The 25,693-nt window shown below is 42.2% G+C and overlaps 2 protein-coding genes across 4 annotated transcripts in view; one reads left to right on the forward strand and one right to left on the reverse strand.

Annotated features, from left to right (window-relative positions):
* On the forward strand, nt 1-18,267 carry brd8a (bromodomain containing 8a). Of its 3 annotated transcripts, none has more exons than XR_014801551.1 (20): nt 1-396; nt 788-884; nt 1,389-1,458; nt 1,634-1,683; nt 1,796-1,918; nt 2,009-2,089; nt 2,225-2,289; nt 3,490-3,632; nt 6,641-6,823; nt 7,237-7,327; nt 7,714-7,863; nt 8,078-8,241; nt 8,366-8,813; nt 8,923-8,966; nt 9,099-9,367; nt 9,873-9,965; nt 10,046-10,114; nt 10,203-10,535; nt 16,968-17,012; nt 17,158-17,276. XR_014801551.1 is itself a non-coding variant. In XM_084942304.1 (20 exons), exons 1-20 carry the CDS (start codon nt 378-380, stop codon nt 17,215-17,217), a joined length of 2,547 nt encoding a protein of 848 aa, XP_084798430.1. In that variant the 5' UTR covers nt 1-377; the 3' UTR covers nt 17,218-18,267. The 3 variants fall into 3 exon arrangements, 2 of the variants coding, with proteins under 2 accessions (XP_084798430.1, XP_084798431.1); XM_084942304.1 differs by having other exon boundaries at nt 10,203-10,485; nt 17,158-18,267; XM_084942305.1 differs by lacking the exons at nt 1-396; nt 788-884; nt 1,389-1,458; nt 1,634-1,683 and having other exon boundaries at nt 1,807-1,918; nt 3,494-3,632; nt 10,203-10,485; nt 17,158-18,267.
* Nucleotides 17,158-25,693, reverse strand: part of dnajc18 (DnaJ (Hsp40) homolog, subfamily C, member 18) — a 12,538-nt gene continuing 4,002 nt past the window's right edge. The window contains exons 3-8 of the mRNA XM_084942306.1: nt 24,895-25,040; nt 24,177-24,383; nt 23,835-23,947; nt 23,452-23,561; nt 23,162-23,334; nt 17,158-21,460 (exon numbers count right to left, since the gene is read on the reverse strand). Coding sequence (XP_084798432.1) covers nt 21,336-21,460; nt 23,162-23,334; nt 23,452-23,561; nt 23,835-23,947; nt 24,177-24,383; nt 24,895-25,040 — 874 coding nt within the window. The 3' untranslated portion in view covers nt 17,158-21,335. The remainder of the gene's footprint in view (nt 21,461-23,161; nt 23,335-23,451; nt 23,562-23,834; nt 23,948-24,176; nt 24,384-24,894; nt 25,041-25,693) is intronic.

The following is a 25,693-nucleotide window of genomic DNA, read 5'->3' on the forward strand; positions in this document are numbered from 1 at the left end:
GCTAGCTAGAATGAGAAATAAGGTTTATGGCTACAGTAAGCTAAAATTTTTTCTTCGTCTGGCTGCCTGTCGCTTGGTAGCATAAACTCTTTCTAACGTAATTAGACCGTTTTTTACTCTTTTACAGACGCAGTCTTTGCATTCTAGCAAACTGGTTAATCCTTAAATTACCAAAAGCTTTGGCATACCAGACTGAGACTAACGGGCAACAGCGGTGATTCAGCGTGCTAGCTAGTGAGAAAAATCTTGAGAGCCTCCACATCCAGCCTAACATCCATTGATGTTAGCCTATGAGTATCGCCTTCGCATATCGCCAGCGTTGTTAATCGCCGGGTTTCTATCTACCAAGATGTACGGGATGTTGGGATGACAGGAAGATGGCAAACGGGGCTGGAAGTGAGTAACGTTAGAAAATAGCAAATGTCATGACATGCTACCCGTTAGCGTGTGTGTGTGTGTGTTTGTGTGTGTCGTACTTGGATCTTATCGCTTCTAACTTCTCTTCGCTCCCTGCGTGGCAGCCTGCACGGATTATTGGTTGTCATCACGAGTTGACGGCTCTATTTACACTGGTGGTGACTGCCGTTTGCTATCAGTTATATCAAATACACTCTCTTTGTGTGTGCAGTTGCATGCTTAAAGTGCCGGTACTGGTGGTTAGCTCGATCATAATGGTAAAAAAAGAAGAAGAAGAAAAAAGATCCAGGCCGGAGACGTCCAGCAGAACACAGTCTGTATTAAAAATATACTGCATAAAGTATATGCTATGTTTCGTCCACGTCTGCAGAACACAAGCTGCTTGTCATTGGACCAACAGAACCATGGTCAGTGAGGGAGAAGCTGTGTTTGGCCACATCTGTCATGAAGAGTGGGGACCAGAACTGGTAATGCATGCCTCTTTCAGCTGGTTTCAGCGATTCTGTATTATGTGCTCAATAGTGTGAGTCATAATCTGGCACATTAGATGTTGTTAGTTACACATGTATCCTTTCGCTTATGATTAGGTTTTAAGATAAGATGTTGTCACTTAGGGTGGTTCTGTTAGTATTCCTGTGCCTAAGTACTTAAAAGGGTTGCTGGTCTGCTTTCCTGTTACAGTACACAGTGACATACAAATAGGATGACTTAACCATGGTTAGCCATGTCGTTCTTTATCTGTTACACTGGCATACATGATGCAGCCCAGTGCTGGCTGGCTTTAATTTAGTACCAGGTTTGCATGAAGTAACAAATAAAAGAGTAATTATAAATGAAAAAAAAATAGATTTAATATAATTTTGTTCCTGAAATATAAAGATAATAAACCATTGCATAAATAGAACATTGTTTAAGTCTAATAATCTTTAGAACTGTATTTATCTTGGGATGTCTTATGCTTTTTTCATCAGGGTATCGGTCAGTCGTGCCATAAAACCATTTGCAGAACCTGGGCGACCACCTGACTGGTTCTCTCAAAAGGTATGACCAAAGCACCTTATCACAGGGTGAAAGGCAGAGAACACCCTGTACAGGTTGTCAGACTATCGCAGGGCTGCTTTCACAACATTAAAAACTTAATCCATGATCTCTGCAGTAGGTTTCACGCACTCTATTTGAGTGAAGTTGTTCTTGATACTCTTTTGGATCTTCACAGCACTGTGCCTCCAAATACTCAGAGCTCCTGGAAGCGACAGAGGCCCCAAAGTGAGCACATAAGTGACTTCAACTTCAAACATGCTTGTGTAGCTTTACCCTGTTTGATGAATGCATCTAGAGGATATGCAGCGTTACGAGCTGATGCCTTTGTTACCTTCAGGCGGAAGCGCGGCGAGAAAGGTGAGGTGGTGGAGACAGTGGAGGATGTGATAGTTCGCAGACTGACGGCTGAGAGGATCGAGGAACTAAAGAAGCTGATAAAAGAAACGCAGGAGAAGCACAGGTAACCAGCATGAACACATTATTCATCTAAAAAAGACACACACCTCAAACTGCGTCAGTGAGATGAGCTGACATACTGCTGTTTTCATAGGAAGCTGAAGAGAGAGGCTGAACTGATTCAAGCAGGACATCTGGATTCCAAACTGAAAGAGCTATGGGAGGAAATTCTGCTGTAAGAAGCAACAAATCTATCAACCCTGTTTGTACAATCGTGCACGTCTTTTTCTCCTGCAAACCTTAAACATTGGACTCATTGGACTCTCTTTGTAACAACAAAGGAAATGATCTTTTGTTATGCATCTGTTAGGAAGAAGAAACAGGAGGAGGAGGAAGCAGAGATGAAAAGAAAAAACACAGATGCTGCTTATCAAGGTATTTCTTTCAATTTCAGGGGTCTTTTTTGAGGAACACATCCATAAAGAATTATATTTCAGTAATTACACAGGTCATCCATAAATAATGAAAATAAAAAAACAATGAGATTATGATTATTAAACTGAGATAACTTTGTGTAGCTAAGTCGGCCTGCTAGTAATATACATGAAAAGTAACTTCTTAGATATATTTGTGCTTAGTGCCACTGAAACCAGAAGAGATTCTTCATATAACAGACATTGTGATACAAGTAACATATACTTCTGTGCAAAAGTCATGAGCCAACCCTCATTTCTATATGTTTTGCTAAGAAAATGGGAAAAAGGTGCAGTGATTTATTGAAACATGCAGCAGAGACATGGGAAAAATACGGTTTGTGCACTTCTAACAAGCTTGAAAGTCAATACTTGGAAATACCACCTTTATTCTTCATAACAGCTCCCCTGGTTAGTTCAAAAGTACAATTTTATGCCTGTGCCTCAAACTATTATCTGGTTGCCAGCTTAGCTCCTTGGGTGAGCAGGCGGCCGGCCAGCAGGCAGTGGCCGTGTTTCGAATCAGACCTGTGGCCCTGTCTGTCTCCACTATCAAATAAAGGCAAATGACAAAAAAGTATATTTTATTTGGAGTTTTTTAAACTAAAGAAATGGGGATAATTTGGCTTTCATGATTTATTGGTCAGTTTTAAGTGGGTCAACAAACAAACAAAGTAAAAGTTGTCTAAAATTGGTCAGGTACTGAAAATGAGAGAAAAAGCAGGTGATGTCCAAAGAAAAACTTTGAAATTTATTAAACTGATGATATTGCTCGAGAAAACTTTTATAAATTAGAAGAAAGTCTGGATTCTTTTAAGGAAAATATGAAAAACTGAGATGTGTCTGACAATTAAACTGGGTTAAGAATGGTCTTACAGAAAGCTCATCAAGACTTGATTAGGTATTTTAGAAGTGCTGCACTCTGCAGGAACTGTTTGACCACAAACTTTAAACTGCTGTTGGCACTAGAAAACATGGGAATAAACAAAGAAAATATCCTTCATTTCAAGGTGATCACCTGTCAAAAGAGATGTCAGCATTTTTCATACTCAGGTTGAGCCAATTGGACAGCCCGTGTAGAGAGCATTGTTTTGAAAAGAAAAGCTTTGCTTTTGTATGACTCACAAGAAAAGGCTCTCTATGCTGCCCGTCCCTCTTTCAGCCAGACAGGTGGCAAAGAACACACCCAAGCGGATACCCAGTGTCACCATGCATTCGCCCTCAGGCTGTAGCTCCCCAAGCCAGGAGTTCTCCCCAGGTGACCAACTCGAGTGCTTGACACTGGATCTTACATCTACAAAGAATGTAAGTCTCTGAAGACTCAGAGTTACTTATGACAATGCCTGACATTTCACTTATCCTGCCTCGTTTTCAGACATGTAAAAGTGTTTATTAGTATTTAATAATGGTGTAATGATTCTATAAATATTTTTTGTTTCTGTCATGTTCTTTTAGGGGGAATAAGAAAAAACATAATTGGTAAATTATTTTTACCCCTGGCATTATCACTTGATCATGATTGGGTTGTAGACTACAAATAAACTTTAGTATTCTATTTTATTTTCAATTCACTCTCCACATATAAAGTCTGTAAAAATTGCAGCTTTCATCAGACTAAAATAAATCTTAAAACCAGGCACTAACATCATAGCCAAAATGAACACATGGCTAGTTAGAATGCAAAATACTGAAGGTCTGTCTTAATCACTAATACCATTGATTGAAGTCGTTTGCTTCCAGAGAGCTCAGATTCAATAGCCTTGAGTGACAGGCTGTTTAGGTGTCTTTGTGTTATCCTTAATTAGTTTATAACATCCTGAACATTGCAGCAGTAACAGACCCTTTGGCAAACACAGACAGGAAGTGTCAAATATGCTTAATAGAAGGAATGTATTCCACATTCAAGTACCTTTTTCCTTCACAGGAAACGTCAGAGGCCATCAGCTTAGCATTGCACCTTGTCTGTTAGTGCTAGCGTGGCTGCTCAATCAATCGTTCCAAAGCTGCAGTCCAGGCACCAACAGCGTAGCCAAAATGAACACATGGCTAGTTAGAATGCAAATTACAAAAGCTCTTTCAAGCTTCAGTAATTAGCTGTGATAGCAGCATTAATTAAATTTCAAGTTTTTGTCAAAGTTTTCAGGTCGCTCCAGGTTGCTCTCCAGTGCATCCATCGGAGTATAAATGTGTGTGAATGTTAGATAGAAGCAATGATATAGAAACAATAACAAAATTATTTCAGAAAACACAACAGTTACCAGATTCAGTATTATTAAACTTTCATATTGAGCCATAGTGCAAACCACTGATGCGTAACAGACTTTGATGTGCTTCAGATTTGTGCTAAAGGTTTGTAAAATCAAGTTAAAACTGAGCGTTATCTTCTAATTAACACACACTATAAAAACTTCAGCAAGGGTTTGAGCTGTTACTGGAGAGAACATCATGCCAAAAAAAACCCAAAACAGTTTAGACTTGAGAAAAAGAATTGTTGTTGCTTCCAAAGCAGATGTATATACAAAGTTATCACAGCCTTTCCAAGTGTCAAGAACTGAAATGAGAGGGATCATCAAGAAATTCAAATAGAGCAACACAGTACCGAACAAGCCTAGCAGAGGTAGAAGCGAAGGATTTCAAAGACTAGGGAAAGAAAACTAGTCAGTGACGTGTCTAAAGACCTTAGAACAACTGCAAAAAGTTGGAAGTTGGAAATTGTAGTCTCAAAGAAGACGACCACCAGAACCCTGCATAGGAATGGACTGTGAGGCTGCAGACTAAGAAAACTTCTGCAAAAGAGACACCTTCAGGCCAGACTGAGGGCAACCTGGAGAACCCGTTTCTTTGGTCAGATGAGATGAAAGTAGAGCTCTTTGGCCACAGAGATGTTGCTTATGTTTGGAAAAAGAAGGGAGAAGCATACAAGCCAAAGAACACCGTCTGTGGGGAGACTTCAGTGCATCTGGAGCTGGAAATCTTGTCAAGGTGGAAGGAATCATGAAGGAAGAAGGATATGTGAAGATTATGAAAGAAAACCTCCACCAGCAACAAAACCGAGTCTGGGTCGTCGCTTTGCCTTCCAACACAACCTAAAACAATTCTTCTGAAGTACTACCTCCAGAAGACCAAAGCGAACATGCTGAACAACTGGCATGTCGAAGCCCTGACTTGAAGCCTATTGGAAATCTGTGGGGCGAACTGAAGACCAAGGTCCATGCCTGGAGAGCATCAAATCTGAAGGATCTTGAGAGATTCACCAAAGAAAATTGGGCTGAGATTGCTCAGGAGATGCATGCGAGACTTGCTGAAAACTACAACAGTTGACTGCAGGCTGTTATCTAGCAAAAAGGATACACAATTGACCGTTAGCATCAGGGGAGCTAATAATTTTAACCCTGGTAGTTTCTGTTTTTATGAAATCATTTTGTTTCTGTGTTAAAGTAAAGTAATGTAATAAAACGTGGGTGTTTTATTCTTAAAAAGTCTTAAAAACTCTTTTCCAGGTGTAACAGCAATTGGGAAATACTTATTTACTAATACTAATATATTTTCATTGGTGGGCTAATAATCCTGTCGATATCTGTAGATTAGAGGGTTCCCTAGGCAGCCGGATCTAGGAATGTCTGCAGGCGTCCAGCCGTCAGCTTCAAAATGATGCAAGGGGAGCAAATAATTTCCAATGTAGATGTAGTTTTAGCATCCAGGTCTTCTACAGTAATCACGACTGTAGCACCAGGTTAGCTCCTGCCAGTTAACACTTTGCAAACTTGCTAAATGCGTCTTTTTCCCCCACGGACCGATTTCTCCTCATTAATTAATTAATTGACATTTGATTTGTCATTGTGACTTAATTGGCTAATTTACAAAACATTCCATCTATTTTATCATCATACTAGAATTTTAAAATCCCTTTTAAACAAAGTGTGACAAAGTGTGCTATTAAGAAAAATCGCTAAATAGTCACAAATTGAAACTATCTATTTCACCACAACACTCAGCAGATATAATGTCCTTCATTATATGTCCAGTATATATCTAGTAGATGTAATGTAATGTGTTTCTTGTGTGCCACTAATTTAGATTTGGTAAAGTCGGGCTCATAATACCTAAAAAAAATAATTTTAGGTGTTTAGGTGTAATTTACCAGGAGTGCTATATGGGATGTAAGGCATAGAAAATGACTGTTTTTGTTTTGGAAATGAGTCTAATACTTTTGACTGTTCCCTTCAGAGACAAAAAAGAAAACATATTAGAGAACTGATAACAACATCTGTAAATCCTAATAAAATGTCATGTTTCCCTCTGTCTGTCTCTAGGCTTCTGGAACAGCCAGGCTAATGACATTTGCTGAGCCTTCTGGTAATGATGACAGCCACGGGTCCCTGCTAGAGGACCCCACCCAAAAGAAGTTACTGTGTCAGAAAGCCACACCACCACCATCTCCCCTCCTGTCAGAGTTACTGAAGAAAGGCAGTATTTTGGCCACAAATTCCAGATTGGTTTGTTGAAGGGCTTTAATATATATGCCAATAATTAACTTGTATAAGACTGCAGGGCAGTCTACCTTTATATGATCACGTGAAGAATTCCTGTGCTTTAGAGGGTGTCTAATAATTTGGCTATCCATTCTGTCTCCTTACAGTTCTCTGTTATCGTTTAAATTTGGATTCTGTTTAAAATCACTGTATATATAAAATTCACTTCACATATCCTGGACTTGAAGAAGAAACCATTTTGCCTTCTCTCTTTATTGGCACTGGCCTTAAAAACCCAGTATTGATCAGACACCACTGATGGGATAAAAAAACACCAGCTATGCTGCCCTGCCTGTTAATGAGCAACAGATTTATTATTAAACAGCACTGCTTCATGTTTTAGACGTGTTTGATTTGTGTATGCATCTTTATCTCAGATTGGAGATGGTGACGTGTCCACAGGTAATGTGTCAGGAGCACATGACTTGCAGCTGGCTCCACCTTGTCAGCCTCTCTCTCAGGCAGCAGGTACAGATGCTGTGTTTGATCACTGTTGATCTCTGTTAAAATGTCTTGAGTTTTGTATGTCTTGTTACAAAAGCAAATCTTACTTTTCGGATTTCGATAAACAGAAATGTCTCACAAAGCAACAGATTACCATACCAGTAAAAAAAGCGTTCAGTAGAACCCCCTTTGACACAGGAAAAAGCGTCCCATAGGTCTTCTTATCTTTAGCTCTTTGAACATGTTTTATAATTGTTAGTTTTAGTCTTGAACTCTGAATGCATGGGTGCTATCTGGTGTTGCCATTGCCACAAATGTTTGCTAATACTCTGACCATCTGATAGCCTGAGGTGCTTTGTCAGAGCTCTGCACTTCATGTGTTAATGCATGTGTGAATACTTGCATGACAGGTGCCCCGATGTTGTCCCGTCTCCTGGAAGCAGGGCCCGCCCAGTTTTCCCCTCCATTAGGTTTTATGGTCAGTGTAGATTCTGCCTCCAGTGTTCCTCTCTCTGCCACCACTCCAGTTCCTGCTCAATCAAACATCTCAGCAAGTGCAGGTCTGTCCACTTTCTGATCCAACACCCTCACATTCTTAATATCACAAACTTTGCATTGTATACAGAGGATTTAATTGTGACCTGTTGATCAGATCTGTTCTTGGCCACCTGCTCTAAACTAGCAAAGATGTAATAATGCTATACCAAATAAGAATTTAGATTCATGGTGTTGAAATATTAAACAGATAGTAAATCAGTTGTTGCATTCATGCAGAGGTAAATGTGATGGTGCCATCTGTGGCCCCTGGACGCCAGCCTGTCTCCTCTATGGTAGAAGATAAGGTGTCAGAGCTCAGTGAGGACGATGTGACTGTGTCACTGTGTCATGAGCTGGACCTGAAGACAGTGGGGGACATCATCGCCATCATTGAAGAGAAGGTTCTAAAAGTCAACAAACCTTACTGTTTAGGTTACATTAAATAATTTATGAGACCTGTTTGGATTTTTTTTTATTTATTTATTTTTTACAATATGAGTATTCGTTGTATGCTTCTTTTTGTAGGCTGATGAAGCTGCTGATGCTTTGGATGCAGCTGCAGTTGAGGCTGCTCTGTCCCTTTGTGAAGAAAATGGCCACGCTCTGTCTGCTGCCTGGGATTCTGGGCCTTTCCAGCCTCATGAGCCACACAATCCCACAGTGCCCACTGGGGCTGTACAGTCTTCATCTCTTCACTGTAGCTTGGAGGAGAGGACGGAAGCTTCACTCTCTTCTTTTTGCAACAGTCAAGATAACCATCTTGCAGGATTTCCTGTGGGACTGAGGAGCATTCCTCCCTCTTCCTCATCTGGATGCGACTCAAAGATTTTGGAGCACTACCGCAGTGGAACGCCTCCACAGGCTGCAGCAGTGAGAGAGACCGGAGAGGCGGTGCACTCAAAAACCCAAATGTCATCCATAAAATGTGAACGTGAGAAGTGGGCACAGCAAATCCCTGAAAAAATCCACGGAGGTACGAACATCCATGCTTAAGCATTTGTACTGCCTTGCCACGTAACATGCAGTTTGCGTCAGACTATGCATTTTGCAAACCTTATTATTCATTTCTACTATCTTGACAGACTCGGTATTAGAAGATAACCCACTGACAGAAAGGCATCCAAAGGTATAGCACTGTATGAGGACAAAGCGAGCATGATGCTTGTAATTGCTGTACTAAAATTTGCAGTGTGCTCCACAGTAACCCGGCACTTTCAGTTTTGTCTGAATCTGTCTGTGCCTTTTTACATTTTTGCAGGAGACGAAGAGGGAGGACGCAATAACTATTGGGGGAGGAGAGAAGGCCTCGGGGACTAACCTGCAAAACAAAGTTAATGGGCCAGAGGTGTGTGGAGAAGAAGTGGGAGATGGGGTGGAAGAATTCCTATCAGAGCCAGACGGCGAAACTGAGCTAGAACCGGCGGCCAGTGAGAGTGAGGATGGATACAGCCTCCATACGGCTTCCTCTTCACTGCAGCTCCACACAACTGCAGACTCCATCCCCAGCAGCCCAGCTTCTTCGCAGTTGTAAGTGAAATGCATTTATACTCTAGATCAGGGGTCTCAAACTTAAATGAGCTGTGGGCCACTGCTGGCACTATCATCTCATTGGAGGACCACTTTAGTGTTCAAGTAGTACAAAACAAACAAACAAGAAAACACCCACAAATATTTCTGAAAATGTGGTGTTATGTTTGTTTTTTAAAATGTCAAATATTGTATAACAAGGAAAAACTGCAAATGTGAATTAATTTTTTTTTCACTGAAGCCTTTCGTTGAACTACCAAATAAACAAATTGGTACTCTCTTTCTGACCAGACACGTGGCAACACTTCTGCTATAACTTTGTTTGTATTTAACAAAATAAAAATGCAGACATAAGTGTACACATTAGTCAATATACAGGCTGCAAGTAGGGGTGACGAGTTTGAGACGCCTGCTCTAGATGGTGCTGATGATGTAAGAATACTGACTTTGCAGCAGATTAGTTTCTGCATTCATACAACTTCCTTTTTTGACCTTCAACATGCAGTTCTGTGTGCAGTGAGGATCTGGAAGCTCTACAGGCTCACAAAATCTGGAAGAAAGCCATTATGCTTGTGTGGCGAGCAGCAGCCAATCACAGGTCAGAATCTGATTCATAACTTTAACACTAAATGCAGTCTCCGATATTTTTCTGTAACACATCGTGTAAACCTGTTGTAGGTATGCAAATGTCTTCCTTCAGCCAGTAACAGAAGAGATTGCGCCTGGATACCACAGTATTGTGCACAGGTAAGCAAAGAATATTTTTGTATCACTTTACTGGAGCTTTAGAGGAAAAACATCTCAGACAGAACTGTCTTCGCTTCTTGTTCTCCAGGCCCATGGACCTGGCAACCATAAAGAAGAACATCGAGAACGGTCTGATACGGACCACCGCAGAGTTCCAGAGGGACATCATGCTGATGTTTCAGAACGCAGTCATGTACAACAGCCTGGACCACGACGTGTACCACATGGCTCTGGAGATGCAGCGTGACGTCCTGGAGCAGATCCAACAGTTTCTAGCTACCCAGCTCATCATGGAGACGTCAGAATCTGGTATCAGCGCCAAGAGCCTGAGAGGCCGTGAGAGCACGCGCAAACAGGACTCTACTGACAAGGTGCTTCACTAGAGTTTTGACAAAAGCAGAGTACAGAAGAAGAGAAAAGGGTGAGACAACAAAGGTAGAAGAAAGTGATGCCAAACTATTTGATGGCCATTTTCCAAAGCATGACGTTTGATTTTAAATCAGTTCTTCTCAGGTAGCCATTGGCTTCGTATGCTATGAAAATCAGGTTGTTCTCCTTCAAACATTCGTTTCGGTGTCTCACTATGGGCGACGCTCTCTCAGCGTTGTCCTCAGAAGCCTCTATGTCATTACTCCAGCCAGCATTGGCTGGCAGTCGTGACGCTTGCGTCTGGGAGGGGCCACCCTCCTCCCTATCCAGTCTTTAAGTGATGACGTGATGAACCCTGCGTCCAGGCCCAAACTACTCTGCGTTTAATAAGGCTGCGGTGTTTTTAACATGTTTTAATGCTTTGTATCTTGTTCTATTCAATCTCAACAAGCCCCTAAAAACAGTCAGTGATCACTGTCGGCCTCTCTCGGTTTTTATTACCACTAATCATTTTAAAGCTCAGTTTTTAAAACCTTACATGTAACTACAGCTCAGCCCATGCAGTAGTATTTTAATGACTAACCTTGTATTGTGGATGGATTATCTCAGTTTTTCTCCTGACTGAAGTTTGGTCCGTTTACAGGATCCTGCTATGCAACTGCATTTGCCCCTAACCTTCAGGAACCCTCATGTTAACTTTTATCGAATGGAAAAAAGTCACCAGCTATGCTGCCCTGCCTGTTAATGAGTAACAGTAACATCCTCCAGCTTCACTGTTTATATTATGCTAACATAGCTGTGTCGCTAGCGATCACGCAGCACATCATTATATACCAGCTAGCCAAACTTCGGTAACCCTACAAACATCACTGCTGTTTACTTTCCTGTCTTCATTTATGTCGGAAGTGATAGCAGAGCTGTACATCTTAATTTGTTTCAGAAATCCCTCAGTCAGAACATGGTATGTTATATTTAGATGGAAACTAGTAAGCTAACTTCCTGCTAACCTCTAACTCCGTTCAATTTCATAAATTCTGTTTTCATGGATGCCTGGATGTTAAACTTAATTGTTACACCTGGTAGAGTATCCATACTAATCATTTTATAATAGATGAAAGAATTTAGACAGTTTTTCAACTCTCAGTAATGCTGGAGTGATCGTTTGACTTAGGGACCTGCAGCGGAGTTTGGGCCCAGGCACGCCTAATGACGTCAGATTTAAAGACAGGATAAAAGGGTGTGACACAGCGTCACCCGTCATTCAATTTCCTCTTCTCGCTTCTTCAGAATTTGCCCCTGCGATTACAAAATCTCAGGCTCAGATACACATGACGCTTCTGTGATGTGCCCCGGGCTGCAACACGCCCAAGCGGCTATTTCCACACCGGGTTCATGCATACACTGTGCTCGCTTTACTCTGAAAAGCCTTCGTCAAAGGCTAGCCTGCCAGGCTAGCCGACCGAAGAAGGACCCAATGCTGTCTCCAATTGGCGCACTGATGGAGCACACTGAGTCAGCCACACCAGGCGCCAGTTGGGGCAACGAGATGGATATCATCCTCCCGCTGGTGGACGATGCCGAGGTCAGCTGCGAAGCTATGTTGTCTGATTCCCTTGAGGCTAATGACGAGCTATTCAGCAGATCCTCTGAGGGACCGTTGGAACATCTCGTCTCGGGTGAGGATGACGATGTTTTCTTTGCCCCCTCTGGTCAGAATTCTGCGACTCAAGGGGCCGATTGTGATAACACCGGCACACAGTCCCGCGTCATGGAGCTATTTGACGTTGCAAAACGGGCAGCTGAAAAGCTGGCAGTCCCATGGCCCAACGTGACAACGGAGACCTCCACCTCACGATACGAGGGTAAAGGGCTCCCCAGAGCAAAGCGCACTACTAAGCAGGTACTGCCGCTTTTCCCCGAATGCGTGGACGAGGTCACACGCTGCTGGGCAAAGCCATTTTCGTCACCCAACCCCGTGCAGGGAGCGGCGGCATATGACTGCGCTGGAATGAAGGAGAAGGGCATCTACCAAATCCCCACAGTGGAGAATCTAGTGACTTCTCATCTCCACCCAAACCAGAAACTTTCATCTGGTCCATCCCTGCCCTTCAAGGCCGAGCCCCTGCAGTCCTCCCTGGCTGACAAAGCGTATAAATCAGTTGCCACCACTGTGAGGGCATTGAACGCCTCATCGCTCCTGCTAGCCTACTCGACGGAGCTCCAGGACCAGACTGCTGCGAAGCCCGATGCTAGCGAGCTGTGGGAAGAGCTGGGCATCGTTACGGACCAGTGTCTCCACCTCACTAGAGCAGCAGTACAAGCGGCGGGCAGAGCTCTCAGCATCATCGTCCTGCAGGAGAGGGCAAGATGGCTGAACTTGTCGGGGCTTTTGGACAGAGAAAAACGTGACATTCTGGATGAAAGCATCGACCCCGCTGGCCTTTTCGGGACTGCCGTTGCCACCATACAAAGACGGTGCGAGGAGAAAAAGAAAGAGGGAGAGGCCCTGCAGCTGTGTCTCCCTAGGAAGACCCAGGCTGCGCCCCCGTCTCCACCCAGTTGCCGCAGGTTTGCTCAAATCACCAGCCGTCCACCCGGCTAGACAACGAGACACTGTTCAGCTGAGTCAAACAGATATGTTGAAAAACATAATGCCCTCACAACCCTAGACACCACCGGGGCCGATTTCCTCAGTGGTGTCCGGCCCCATGAACACTGGTCAAGCGCAGGTCCGCCCGCGCATGCGCAGTCGGGTCTGGCCCGCAGGACCAGTTTCCACCACAAGAGAGAGCCAAAGTCCCGTCTACTGTGGAGTGCCTGACTTTGGGGCCGCTGTCAGCAAGAATAGAGAGATGGCGAGCTCTCGCTACGCTAGAATGGATTGTGAGGACATTAGAGCGAGGCTACCATTTGCAACCACCCCTCCCTGATTTCACAGAGGGATTTTCTCTCTTGCAAAAGGCAAATCAGCCAGGATTCTGCAAGAAGAAATATCTACCTTGCTATCAAAGGGAGCAGTACGAGAAATACCGCAGGAGCAGAGCCAATGCGGCTTTTACTCAAAGTATTTTCTCGTGCCCAAGAATGGAGGGGGACTGCGTCCGATACTGGACCTACGGGCTCTGAATCAGCATCTGAGGTCATACAAATTCAGGATGTTGACAACCACCACTCTGCTGCATGTAGTTCGCCCAGGCGATTGGTTTACATCAATAGACCTGAAGGACGCATATTTTCACATCCGTATTTACCCGCCTCACAGAAACTTTCTGTGATTTGCGTTTCAGGGCAGAATGTACCAGTACCAGGTCCTGCCGTTTGGTCTCTCACTGAGCCCTCGGGTATTTGTGAAATGCACAGAGGCAACCATAGCCCCACTGAAGAGGCGGGGCATCCGCATAGCAACATACATAGACGATTGGCTGCTGCTATCAGAGTCAGAAATAATGGGAAGAGAGCACACCAGGTTGACAGTGGATCACCTGATGGCTCTGGGTTTCACCATAAACTATGAAAAGAATGTCCTGCAGCCAGCTCAGGCCATCTCTTTCATAGGAATAGCTCTAAACGCCACCTCGCACAGAGCGTGTCTCTCGGTGAATAGAGTCAAAAAAATGCTATGACATGCCGGCATTTTTCAGGTGGGAAGATATCTCCCATTCAGAAGATGCCTGCAGATGCTGGGATTAATGGTGTCTTCACTGGCGGTCATTCCAGTAGGCAGACTGCATATGAGGGAGTTTGAGCAATGGGTTGCATCACGGAGACTGAATCGAAAGCACCATACCCACCACCATATCAGAGTGACAGCAGATTGCGCTGCGGCACTCCACTGTTGGAGAAATCCCACATTTCTCACTTTGGGGGTGTCACTGGGGCTTTCACAGCCAGAAAGGTGGTGACCACGGACGCGAGTCTCACGGGCTGGTGTGCCACTCATGAGGGCAGAGCAGTGAGCGGCAACTGGGACTCACGACAGAGGGGTGTTCACATAAACTGGCCACAATTGCTAGCAGCATTTCTAGCACTGAGACACTTCCTTCCACTGTTAAGAAACCACCATGTTCTGATCAGAACAGACAACACCACTGTTGTGGCGTACATCAACAGAGGGCGGGTTACAGTCCTGTCCTTTGCACATGCTGGTTCGCAAACTGATCATGTGGAGCAGCATCAATCTGTTGTCACTGAGAGCTGCTCACATTCCAGGAGCTCTGAACTTGGGAGCAGATTTAATGTTCAGGGGAAACCCGCAGTACGGGGACTGGACCCTGCACCCACAGGTGGTGACCCATATCTGGACCCGCTTTGGCCAGTCACAGGTCGACCTGTTTGCCTCGAGGGAGAACGCTCAGTGTCCACTGTATTTCTCCCTGAGGGACCAGGAGGCTCCGCTAGGGGTAGATGCATTAGCTCACAATTGGCCACATGTTCTGCTTTATGCGTTCCCTCCACTGGCCTTAATTTCTCCCACTCTTAACCAGAGTGAGAGAGAGAGGGCTAACAATAATATTGATCGCCCCAAGGTGGATAAGGTCCCATTGGTTAGCGGAGATTATGCCCCTCTTGTGGAGCGAACCTTGGCCTCTCCTCTGTGACGAGACCTAGTCTCCCAGGCCAGGGGGGAGATTTTTTTTCACCCTCACCCTGTGGGCTTGGCCTGTGAGAGGTTGAATCTGAGTATGGGAGGACTCGCCCAGGGTGTTATAGCCACTATTCAGAATGCTAGAGCCCCCTCCACAAGATCATTGTATGAGAACAAGTGGAGGGTATTTGAGGAGTGGTGTGGAAAGTCTCACACTCTCTACTTTCAGTGCTCTGTGACAACAATTCTCTCCTTTCTCCAGGAACTGTTAGATAAAGGAAAGGCCTTTTCCACAATTAAAGTATATCTAGCAGCCATTTCAGCCTGTCATGTGGGCTTCGTGGATGGCCCAGTGAGCCATCACCCGCTAGTCCGCTGTTTTATGACAGGGGCACAACGACTCCACCCGGTTTCTAAACCTCTCGTCCCCACATGGGATTTATCCTTGATGCTGGGGGCAGTTTCACAGCCACCATTTGAGACCACTAAGCCAGGTGGAAATAAAAATCCTGTCTTTGAAGACTGCATTGCTCCTGGCTCTCGCATCTGCGAAGCATATCAGCGATATTCATGCACTGTCAATACACAAACAGTGCACCCGATTCACGCGGGATAACTCTAGAGTCACGCTCAGGCCAAATCCGGCCTTTGTGCCCCAAAATCCTCATCTCCAATGCACCCCATTGGAGCTGGAAGCTTTTTGCCCTCCTCCTTTCTCCTCCCCTGAACAGGAGTGCCTAGATGCTGAGGCAATCCAATTGGCTTATTCCAGCACAGCAACCTCTTGGGCCCTTTTTAGGAGTGTCTCTATAGAGGAGATATGTGCAGCGAGCTGGGCTTCACCTTTGACGTTTGCAAGGTTTTACAGGTTGGATGTCACTGCACCATCTCTAGCCCACACTGTGTTAAGTGTGGGCTAGAGATGACCCCACGAGACCTCCTAAGTTGGCAGTCAGTCGTTCAGATGGGCTTATCTGGCAATATGGGAGTCTGCATATCTTTGATAACATGAGTGAGGTGTCTCACCAGATACCCCTCCTTGGACGAAGCGAGGAAGAGGTGAGCTTATCTTACCTCACTCATGTTATCAGAGAACAGAGGTTATGGAATAGAGTAACCTCAAGTTAATGTCTGAAGCCTTTATGTACTTATAGTGTATCCAAAGCATTCAATGAGTGTTTACTAAGAAAGCAGACTGCTGGATATTAGGTCTAATGAATTGAAGCTACTGTTCAATCAGCTTTAGTTTGATTTATAAAAGATGTTTCCGTGACAAAAGCACTGCATAAAGAACTGCTAAACTAATAATGATTTTAAAACACTTATGCTACAGACCATACTATATAAAATACATATTTTTTCATTTTTAACATTGACTTTCAATATTACTTACACCCAAAGTATTTGGTGAAATAAAGTATTTTTCCTCCCGGTCATCTAGTCTGGCAGAATGTCTTTTTCTGTTTCTTTAGATATTCTGATTACAGATAACCCATTTGAAGATAGGAAAGTTTAAAGAGTTAAATAATGATGGGTCATAGCATACTGATGTTAATGGGAACCTCTAAATCACTGAAAGGTAGGAGATGACTAAAATGTCCTGCAGTACCTTGAAAAGTGGCTTGACAACAGTATTCTGTATATCTGTAGCTTACATGACATAAAGATCCTGAGCTAAACATGTGGCATCGTCCTGTAACGTAATGGCAGGGCAGCAACAAAACATAGTAAATGTAGTACTAGTGTTATAGCAGTTAATGTGTGTTTTTAAAGCTTGTCTCCAGTTTTCCTCTAGCTGAATGTACTGTGTTGTCTCTCTCTTTGTATTATTTTGCTCCTGTTTGAGATTTTCAGCACACTACTGAGTTGCAGCTCTTATCTGTCATGTTCCTCTTACAGGACACTGTGTCCATGTCTTCCCCTGCCTTCCTTCTTTCTCTTTTTGTAAGTACCCTCCTTACTACCTTTAAAACTGCAGTTACATATATTCAAACAAAGAAGACAAACAAACAAAGAAGGTTTTATTAAAATACTTCATTTAGTCTCTTAAAGCTCAGACTAAATGTTTTTTCCCCCACTTCCACTGCAGGATGGAGGCACCAGAGGGCGCCGTAGTGCCATAGAAGCTGACCTCAAAATGAAGAAATGAAACCATCAGTATGATATTGTATCAGTATGGTGTCCCTGAGATAAAGTGAAAAGACTGATCTCATTGTCTCTCAGTTGCACAGATTGTGGCTCTGCGTATGGTGCAGTGTAACCTTTGCTTGCACTCTAGATTAAAAGGATAGACTGCAGTGTGGAGATGCTAATTTGTTCTGAGACAGCCATACAGTCGTGGATTACATAAAGTATAATCCCAGATTAGAGTGGGAGCATTCTGAAAGACCATGTCAGACCTTTCATAGATATAGCTGCACATCACTCAGACGTAACCTGCTCTGAAGTTCATGGGGATGTAGAGAGGTTTTTAAAAAATGCTCCTATTATACAGTTGGGCTGAATATTGAATTAACTGGGCTTGAAGTTGATCCCCAGATTAGCGTCCAGAAGGCCAAAAGTCTGGCCAGAGGGGCAAGTTGATTTCAAACAGAAGCGTTTTCACTGCAGGTGTAAAACAGATTTTAAAGATCTAATTTTAAGACTTTGATATCCTTTTACTGTAATGTTTGTGTTGGATTTATTTTATCAATGTGACACTTTGGTGAAACAGTACCTACATGCTTATTCTACTACATACTCAGTGCTTTTGATTAAGTGTTACATTTCTAAACTGTTGTTTACTTTAAAGTCTGTTTAAAAAAAAAAAAAAAAGCTGTTACGTTATACTTGAATTTGCACAAAACGTTTCCACTGTGCCAACCCAAAACCGATCACAGCGGTCACTGTTCGAGCCAATCACAAACTCTCATGCAAGCTATGTGCGCACAAATCAGTGAGAACAGTTGGCTTTTTTTTTTGTTTTTGTTTTTGTCAGTGTGAAATTCCCCTTTTTTTGTTGCGAGGCTAATGTTTCATGCACCGTAATTGATTTTGGAAGCTTTTAGTATTTTTCAGGACTGGCTTTAAGGAACACTCTAATACTAAACCCTGTGTGCACACCGAAGGAGATGCGTTTTTCACAGCGTTCCCACTTGCTTTTCTTCAATCATGTTCAATATTAATGACCCAATGAATAAAGCTTGTAACTTTTATAGAACCCGAGCCAAGATATTTCCAGGTTAAGTAGCTCATGATGCCTCTCTGTCCTCGCTCTTCCCTGTAAATATGCAAAAGCAAACAAATGTTTGTTTTTTATGTAATTCAAAGTACGAGACGTTCTCAGTTTGTACATTTGGTCTGCTTAACAAACAAGTTGTCTTAGATAAGCGTTTACAGTGCTTTGAGAAGATTTAAGACCCTGTCACTTTTTCCACACTTTTTTTTTAATTTTCAAGATTAAAAAAACAAAAACCCATCAATATACAATAAATTTCCCATAACCAAGTAAAAGCATGCCAGATTTTTTTTTCCCCCAAAATTTGTCTAAAAGTAAATCACAAGTATTTGATTTTCAAAAGCCTTTAGATCTTTTACTCAGTGCTCTGCAGAAGTTTTGTTGATAGCTTTAAAAGCTTTTTATCTGTTTGGCTAAGTCTACAGACTTTGCACACCTGGATAAAGGCAGGTTATCCATTTTTCCAGGCAAATCCTTTCAGGCTTTATCAGATTGGAAAACTGCCATCTCTAGCTCTCTCTACCAGTGTCATGAGCGTCACATCTGGGTTCTGGCTCAGCCGCTCAAGGACAGTCAGTGGACTGAAGCCACTCTGGCTTTCCCATCTGTGAAGATTACGTCTGAAACTGTTGACCATTGGGCGCTCGGTCACAACCTGGATGAAGGCCCTTCTTGCTGGGCTTCTCTGTTTGGCTGTGGGGTGAACTCCAGGAAGAATCTTAGAGTTTCTACAATTTTTCTATTTCACAAGCGACAGCTCGAGAAACAGTTCTTTGAATCCACTGGCTTGGTTTTTAATCCTGACATGGAGTGAACTGTGGGACCTTTTACTGTTTATGCTTCTGTATAAGGGTTAGAGTGAAGAATGATGGAGGAAAAATACAGCAATTCAAAGTTAAATTACAATGAAATAATTTGAAAAAAGTGAAAACATCTGAAGACTTTGAGTCCAGTTTGAACAATTTGCATCATGGCTACAACGCAAATTAGGTTCAGACCCAGTAAACAGTGAAGCTGAAGCTCACCGTTTGATATTTTTTGTGTGATATAGTTTTTAAATCCATGATTATTTGCTAGAAATTAAGAGCTGGTTCTTAAATGGCAGCTTAACCTGAGCTTGAGGTAAATTTAGGATGCGTTATTCCCCTCTATCATTTTCTAGTTTAACAAGGTGACCAAACTAATGATGCATTCAAAGAGCCTCCGTGAAAAAGAAACCAGACAGAAACCAAGAAGATTTTCTGATTATTCTTTAATTTTGTGGTATTTTTGGCTGAAAGCTTAACTTTGCAGTTCTAACTCAAGGGGTATGTCCGCACTGATTAATACCAAACCCTGACTCGTGTGTATCACAGTAAATATAATGTCATTTACATGTTTGTGACTTCCAGTGTGGATCAGAATATATTCTGACAGTTTACATTTATAATTTCAGCAGTTATGAAGATGTATTAGCCAAAAATAATAATTTGCAACTAATTAAAAAAAAAAAAAATCACAAAGATGCATGCAACAGTAACAATATGGAGTCACTATGAACTTAAAAAGTGCTTGAGGTGAACCTGAATATTTCACAAGTATGACAACAACTAAGGCAGTCTGGCAGTCCTAGTGCGCAGCAACAAGTATTAATGTCTGTATAGGGTTTGTGTGAGCTGAGCTTTTTTATTTAAAAAAAATAAAATAAAAATAATATAATTATATATAAATATACAAAAAAGAAAAAAAAAGGGCTCCATAAGTTAGAATCCCCTTAGTGATGACGTGATTTGACCAGAACATGGCAAGTAAAAGTCCCAATTTTGGTTTCTGTCTGGATGAAATGATCATACCCACAAGTTAGTTGTGGAAAACAAAGTCTCCAAGGAGTTTAACAGTCTCCGTTATTTACAAAATGACACCGGGAGGCAGCAGTGCATCGGAGGACTACGACTGCTAGCACAAAGAGACATGCTTGTTTCTTTGAAAAACTCCCAGCCACTACTGACTGAAGTTACCATTATCGGATTAGGCTGTCTAATCATAGCCATTCAATTCTTATATATTAAGTTTTTCAAAACATTTTCTTGTTTTTTTTTTTACGTTTATTTTTAAATTATCATTATTGTTATAAAAGATCAGAAGAAATTACGGGTATTGGATTTATAAAATATCTAGATTTGAGCTGAAAACCCATTTTTCTGGAAGCATCTGAGCTTGCAGTTATGAAAGCAAACAAAAAACTGTATTGCAAGCCATTTAAACTCCATAAAACCATACAAACTGCTTATAGTGAAGATTCCCCATATACAGCAAGAAACACTGTGAACTGCCTTTTCTTTCGGCTGAAATGCCATTTCTAAATGACCAACACAATAAACACCTATGCAAGCGCTGACGCAGGGAGCCTGAAGCTCTGCTGTAGGAAGCAGCTCCTTTTTTTGGCAGCACAAACAGAAAACAGCATATTCTGTAAAATATTACTGTGCCTCCTATTGCTCGAGGTCCAAATGAGTGATTTGTCTATGTTTCAATCATAAATAAAATGTTGCAGACTAAAAATAAAAGACTACAGTACACTGTACTTCATTTCTAACAGGAAAGAAAAATGAATGTTTCTTCTATCATCTACTAAATAAATACACCTAAAATTTGAGCAAGGACACAGAAACATCCAAAATAAATACAGGTGAACTACAAAACCCAACCAGATAAAACATGTATGCGTGAACATACAACTGCCTTTGTAACCCCAAAGGGAGCCCCCTTATGTCATGCCATTTCTATAAGAAAGTTTAAAGGCTCTGAGACGTCGTACACGCTTCCACAGTGACTGCGCACCTGTCACCGCTACCACCACAGCTAGGGCCGGCAGCTAACATGCAACTTCACTTTCTACCATCGACACGAGGAGAGAAGGCACATCGTTCCCAGCGGCATAATCTCCCACTGGCTGTGCTGTACCCAAAGAGATTTCTTCACAAAGTGGCCAGATTGGATAAATTACACACTTAGGTAAAATACATTATTGTAAAGTCTGTAAAGAAACACTTTCTCCTCTCCGACAGTCCTCATTTTCCTCTCTGACGCCCAACCAATCGATGCAGTTTCTCACAGTTTTCCAGCCTCATTGTCTCCGCCTTCTGCTTTAAGCGGTCGTCTCGGTACAGCTGTCCGAGGTTTGCCAAGTCTGATTCTGCAAAGGAAACAGAATGACAAATATGAAGCTGCAGCAGACTGATAATGTAGCTTACCATAAACAGAGAAATAGATGGAAACAGTTGGTTTTATCCTGCAGTCAGAAACACTACTAAAGATCGAGAGCAGGACCCAAAAAACCCCCAAAAACTGTAGTTCCTCAAATGGTCACTTGAGGCTGGCTACAAAAACTTTCTTTATAACAACGGTAAGGGAGATTCATTTCTATACCACCTGCTAAAGGCTTTCAGTTATGAATGTTGAGGGGTGTGGCTGCTTTAGTGACAGGGAAGTACAGGCACAAGCATCTAAGTATGACTGATCAGCATCACCTAAGCTAATCTGATTCACTGCCCTGAACCCTCTTGACCATGTTTTTGCTGTTGGATCATTTTAATAGTCATCTGACAAAAAAACAAAACAACAACAACAACAAAAAACATGGATTTGAATGTGGTTAAGCCTGCTCTTAGTTTTTGTCTCTGTGAAATGTATCTTACATGTCAGCACTAATTAGCAGGACCCGATGTCTCTGCGAGGCATCCGCGCCGTCTATAGATGCACCAAGCTAGCTAGCATTAGCTACGTCAATCTTTTATCTACAGCATGGGAGTGTGGCAGAAACTCTGGGAAGCAGGTACAATCCTCTACCAGCAAAAATCTCTGCAGCTGTTGAATCATCACACAGATATGGAAATTTAGTCCCATTTTCAATTTGATTTATATAGTTTTAAATCACAACAACAGTTGCCTCAAGGCACTTTTATATTGTAAGTTAAGACCCTACAATAATAGAGAAATAAAATGACACCCTTTGATTAAGCACTTGGCAACAGTGGGAAGGAAAAATTTCGTTTTAACAGGAAGAAACCTCCAGCAGAACCAGGCTTAGAGAGGGGCGGCCATAAAAGACAAACCCTACATTTTCCTGGGCTTCAGATTGTTTTTTCACAATTGAAACTGAATGCAATGATGCGCTGTTGAGGATGTTAAGGATCTGAACTTTAACAAATTAGCAGTAATGAACACTGCCCCTCCCTTACAAAAAAGTAAGGGGGCCTTCCAGATGATTACTGCAGTGATTTGTATATTTGAGCTTGCAGTAGATTATTAAACAAACTATCGCACTGAGTATTTTCTTATTTCTTAAATAACAGCTTTGGAAGACATATCTTGAGGTAGTGGAGAAGATGATACTTTGTTTCAGAAGAGTCAAATTATTGCCCTGCATACTAATATACTAAATAAAACAACAACAATCTAAAATTGGGTCAAGAATTGTCCAAGAATCATCATATTTGAGAAAGGAATGGGGTCAAAATAAAAAAATAAATGAATCTAATTAGAGATTACTTAAGTGTTAGGTGAAGTTATTAATAAAAAATAATAATAACAGAACTCACTGCTCAAATAATTATTTAGTTGTGTAGCCTTAAGAAAACCATGGCTCAAGAAAGCCCACATAGTTGTCTGACTCTACCATCATCAATCCAAGATTTTAGGGGAAAAAAATGAATGCAACTCTGGATGGAAATAAATGTCTTAACACTGTAAAAGCTTATCAAAATTTATGCCACAGCAAATGTGGGCCATCACCAAAGCTAAAGGCAGTCTAATTAAATATTAAGAGAGTGGGGATTTTTTTTTTTTGGCCCAGCAGTTTATACTCCCCATCCAAACAAAGAACCTGCTTGCTTACTTTGCTGTTTTTCTTTCCAGCAGCTGCTCTGCAGGTGTTCAATATAGTCGTTCTCGATGGTTTTCTCGAGCTCCTCCAGTGCAGCGCCACGGTATTCCTTCTCAAAACCCTTGTCTACATAGTATGGTACACCCATGTGCTGCGTTTCCCTGGACACCACTAGCCCCATGGCTCTGAAACCAAAACCAAACCAAATTAATTCAGTGGATTTACAGCGTCAAGCATGTCAGAACCCTTAAGATGGCTAAAAATCACAGTAGTGAGACCCATATGTTGTCGAACAGACTCACGGCTTATAGAAGAGACTGTAGGGTGGGTTAGTAGCCATCATCTGAGTAAACACTGATATGAGGATTAGCACCAACACGGGGAGAAGCTGCAGAAGAGCTGTGAAGGTGTTCTGTGGGAAGATAGAAATCAGCGCAGTTTACAAAGCATGCAATGTTGTATGTAGGCTGCAATGATTACGCCGCACTCATGCCAGCGTGGTATTTCTACGTCTTTGGAATATGAGCAGAAACAATCACTTAAGGGATACAGTCATGTTAAAAAGGAATTCCAGAACCTTTCAGTGCTTTTCTGTAGACTCATGATCAAAGAATTAAAGACGACAACAACATAATATTGAGGCTGTTTAACAGGGATTTCTCCTCACGCTTAGTGAGTCACTGACCTGACTCTGATTTTCCTCCACCACCTCCTCGCGCCTTTCATGAGCACGTCGACGACGAGGCTGATAAAACTGAGAGTAGGAGGCTCCCTGGTTGGTGTACACGTGGATATTTCCTGTAGAGAAACACAGTGCTATGGAATCTGCACTTAAACATAAAAAAAGCATGTAATATACCTAAAATATAGCAATCAAAATGAACCATAAATACTAATACTGCTGCTCACTGCGTTTTCATTTGTTGGAAGCTCTATTGGAAATATTTAAATTGCAAATTTATTACAAATTGCCCACTAAAAGCCACCTGGAATAGTGACCTTTTCAGTTACCTTCCTCCCGTCATACCTGTGGGAAACCTTCCTCCGAAGAACATGTTGAAGAGCTCCTCGGGGGAAATGTCGGCCTCGAAGTCCCTGTGGAAGCTGCGGTAGTGTCCGTGCCGACTGTGGGTGGATTGCTGGGGTGCGTTCATACTTGCAGACTGATCTCCATACTGATCATACTGCCGCCTCTTCTCTGGATTGCTCAGCACTGCATATGCATTACCTATTGCTGTAGGGAGAGAGGGGAAAAATTTGCGATGCATGAAGTCCAAAGTAAAAAAAACATAAGCAGCAACAGAGCTGGGAAAAGAGCAAGGCAGCGGATGCAAATAAGCAGCTCCTGTACTAATGGCCATAGAGGCTTAATAGTGAACAAAATCGGTGCTGATTCTCATGCAAAGAGCTACAAAAAACATTTTCTTGGATTTCCAAACAGATTTGACTTTAATGTTCATCTTTGGATCAATATCTGCAGTGCGTCTCATGTCTCTCCCTCTGCACCTCACAGTCAAAAATGAATACAAACTGCCTAAAGAAATACCAAAAAAACATTTAAAAGCTGCAAAAACTTAAAGCCCTGATAAAATCCATTTTAAATGAGACACTACCTGCACAAGGTTTCAGCTGCTGAGCGGACCACAACTAACTTTGGTGAGCTTTCATAAATTTCTGCATTTGGTAGAATACAATGAAGTGGGCAATAAAAGCTCGTTTTGCTTTTTTATCGCCAAAGCTCGTACCTTTGAAAGCATCTGTGGCTCCCGGAGCAAAGTTCTTGTCAGGGTGAAATTTCAGGGCCAACTTCCTGTAGGCCTTCTTCAAATCTTCATCGCTGGCACTTTTGTGCACACCGAGAATCTCATAAAAGTCCTTACAATTCTTTATCCTACAAAAGGGGAGAAAAATTTGGAATGCATATCAAATATCTCCAGGCTTCTTATGACCTCTTCTTTCTGTTACTGCATATCTGTTCCGCTTTGAGTAAAACATAATACTTAGTCAAGTGGCATGTTTTGCCAACAAAGCATTGTTTTGTAGGATGGAGACCAATCAATAGCGCATGGTTAAGCTTTGATGAGGAGCATATAACTAAGAGCTCTGTTACTGGGAATCTCCATAGAGTTTTAGAAGGAAAATACACTATATTGCCAAAAGTATTTGCTTCTCTGCCTTCACATGCTTATGAACTAGAGTGAAAAACTATTCTTAATCCATAAAACTTAATATGTTGTAGGCACACCCTTTGCAATATCTTCAACTCTTCTGGGAAGGCTTTCCACAAGGCTTATGAGTGTTTAAGGGAATTTTTTGACCATTCTTCTAGAAGCACATTTGTGAGGTCAGACACTGATGTTGGACGAGAAGGCCTGGCTCAAAGTCTTCACTCTAATTCATCCCAGACGTGTTCTAACGGGTTGAGGCCAGCACTCTGTCCAAGCCAGTCAAGTTCTTCCAAAACAAACTTGTTCATCCACGTCTTTATGGATCTTGCTTTGTCCACTGGTGCACAGTCATGGTGGAACAGGGAGGGGTCGTGCC

This window comes from Perissodus microlepis, chromosome 10 (genome assembly GCF_051167445.1).
Source record: "Perissodus microlepis isolate ML-2025 ecotype Zambia chromosome 10, ASM5116744v1, whole genome shotgun sequence".
NCBI classification, from domain to species: Eukaryota; Metazoa; Chordata; class Actinopteri; order Cichliformes; family Cichlidae; genus Perissodus; species Perissodus microlepis.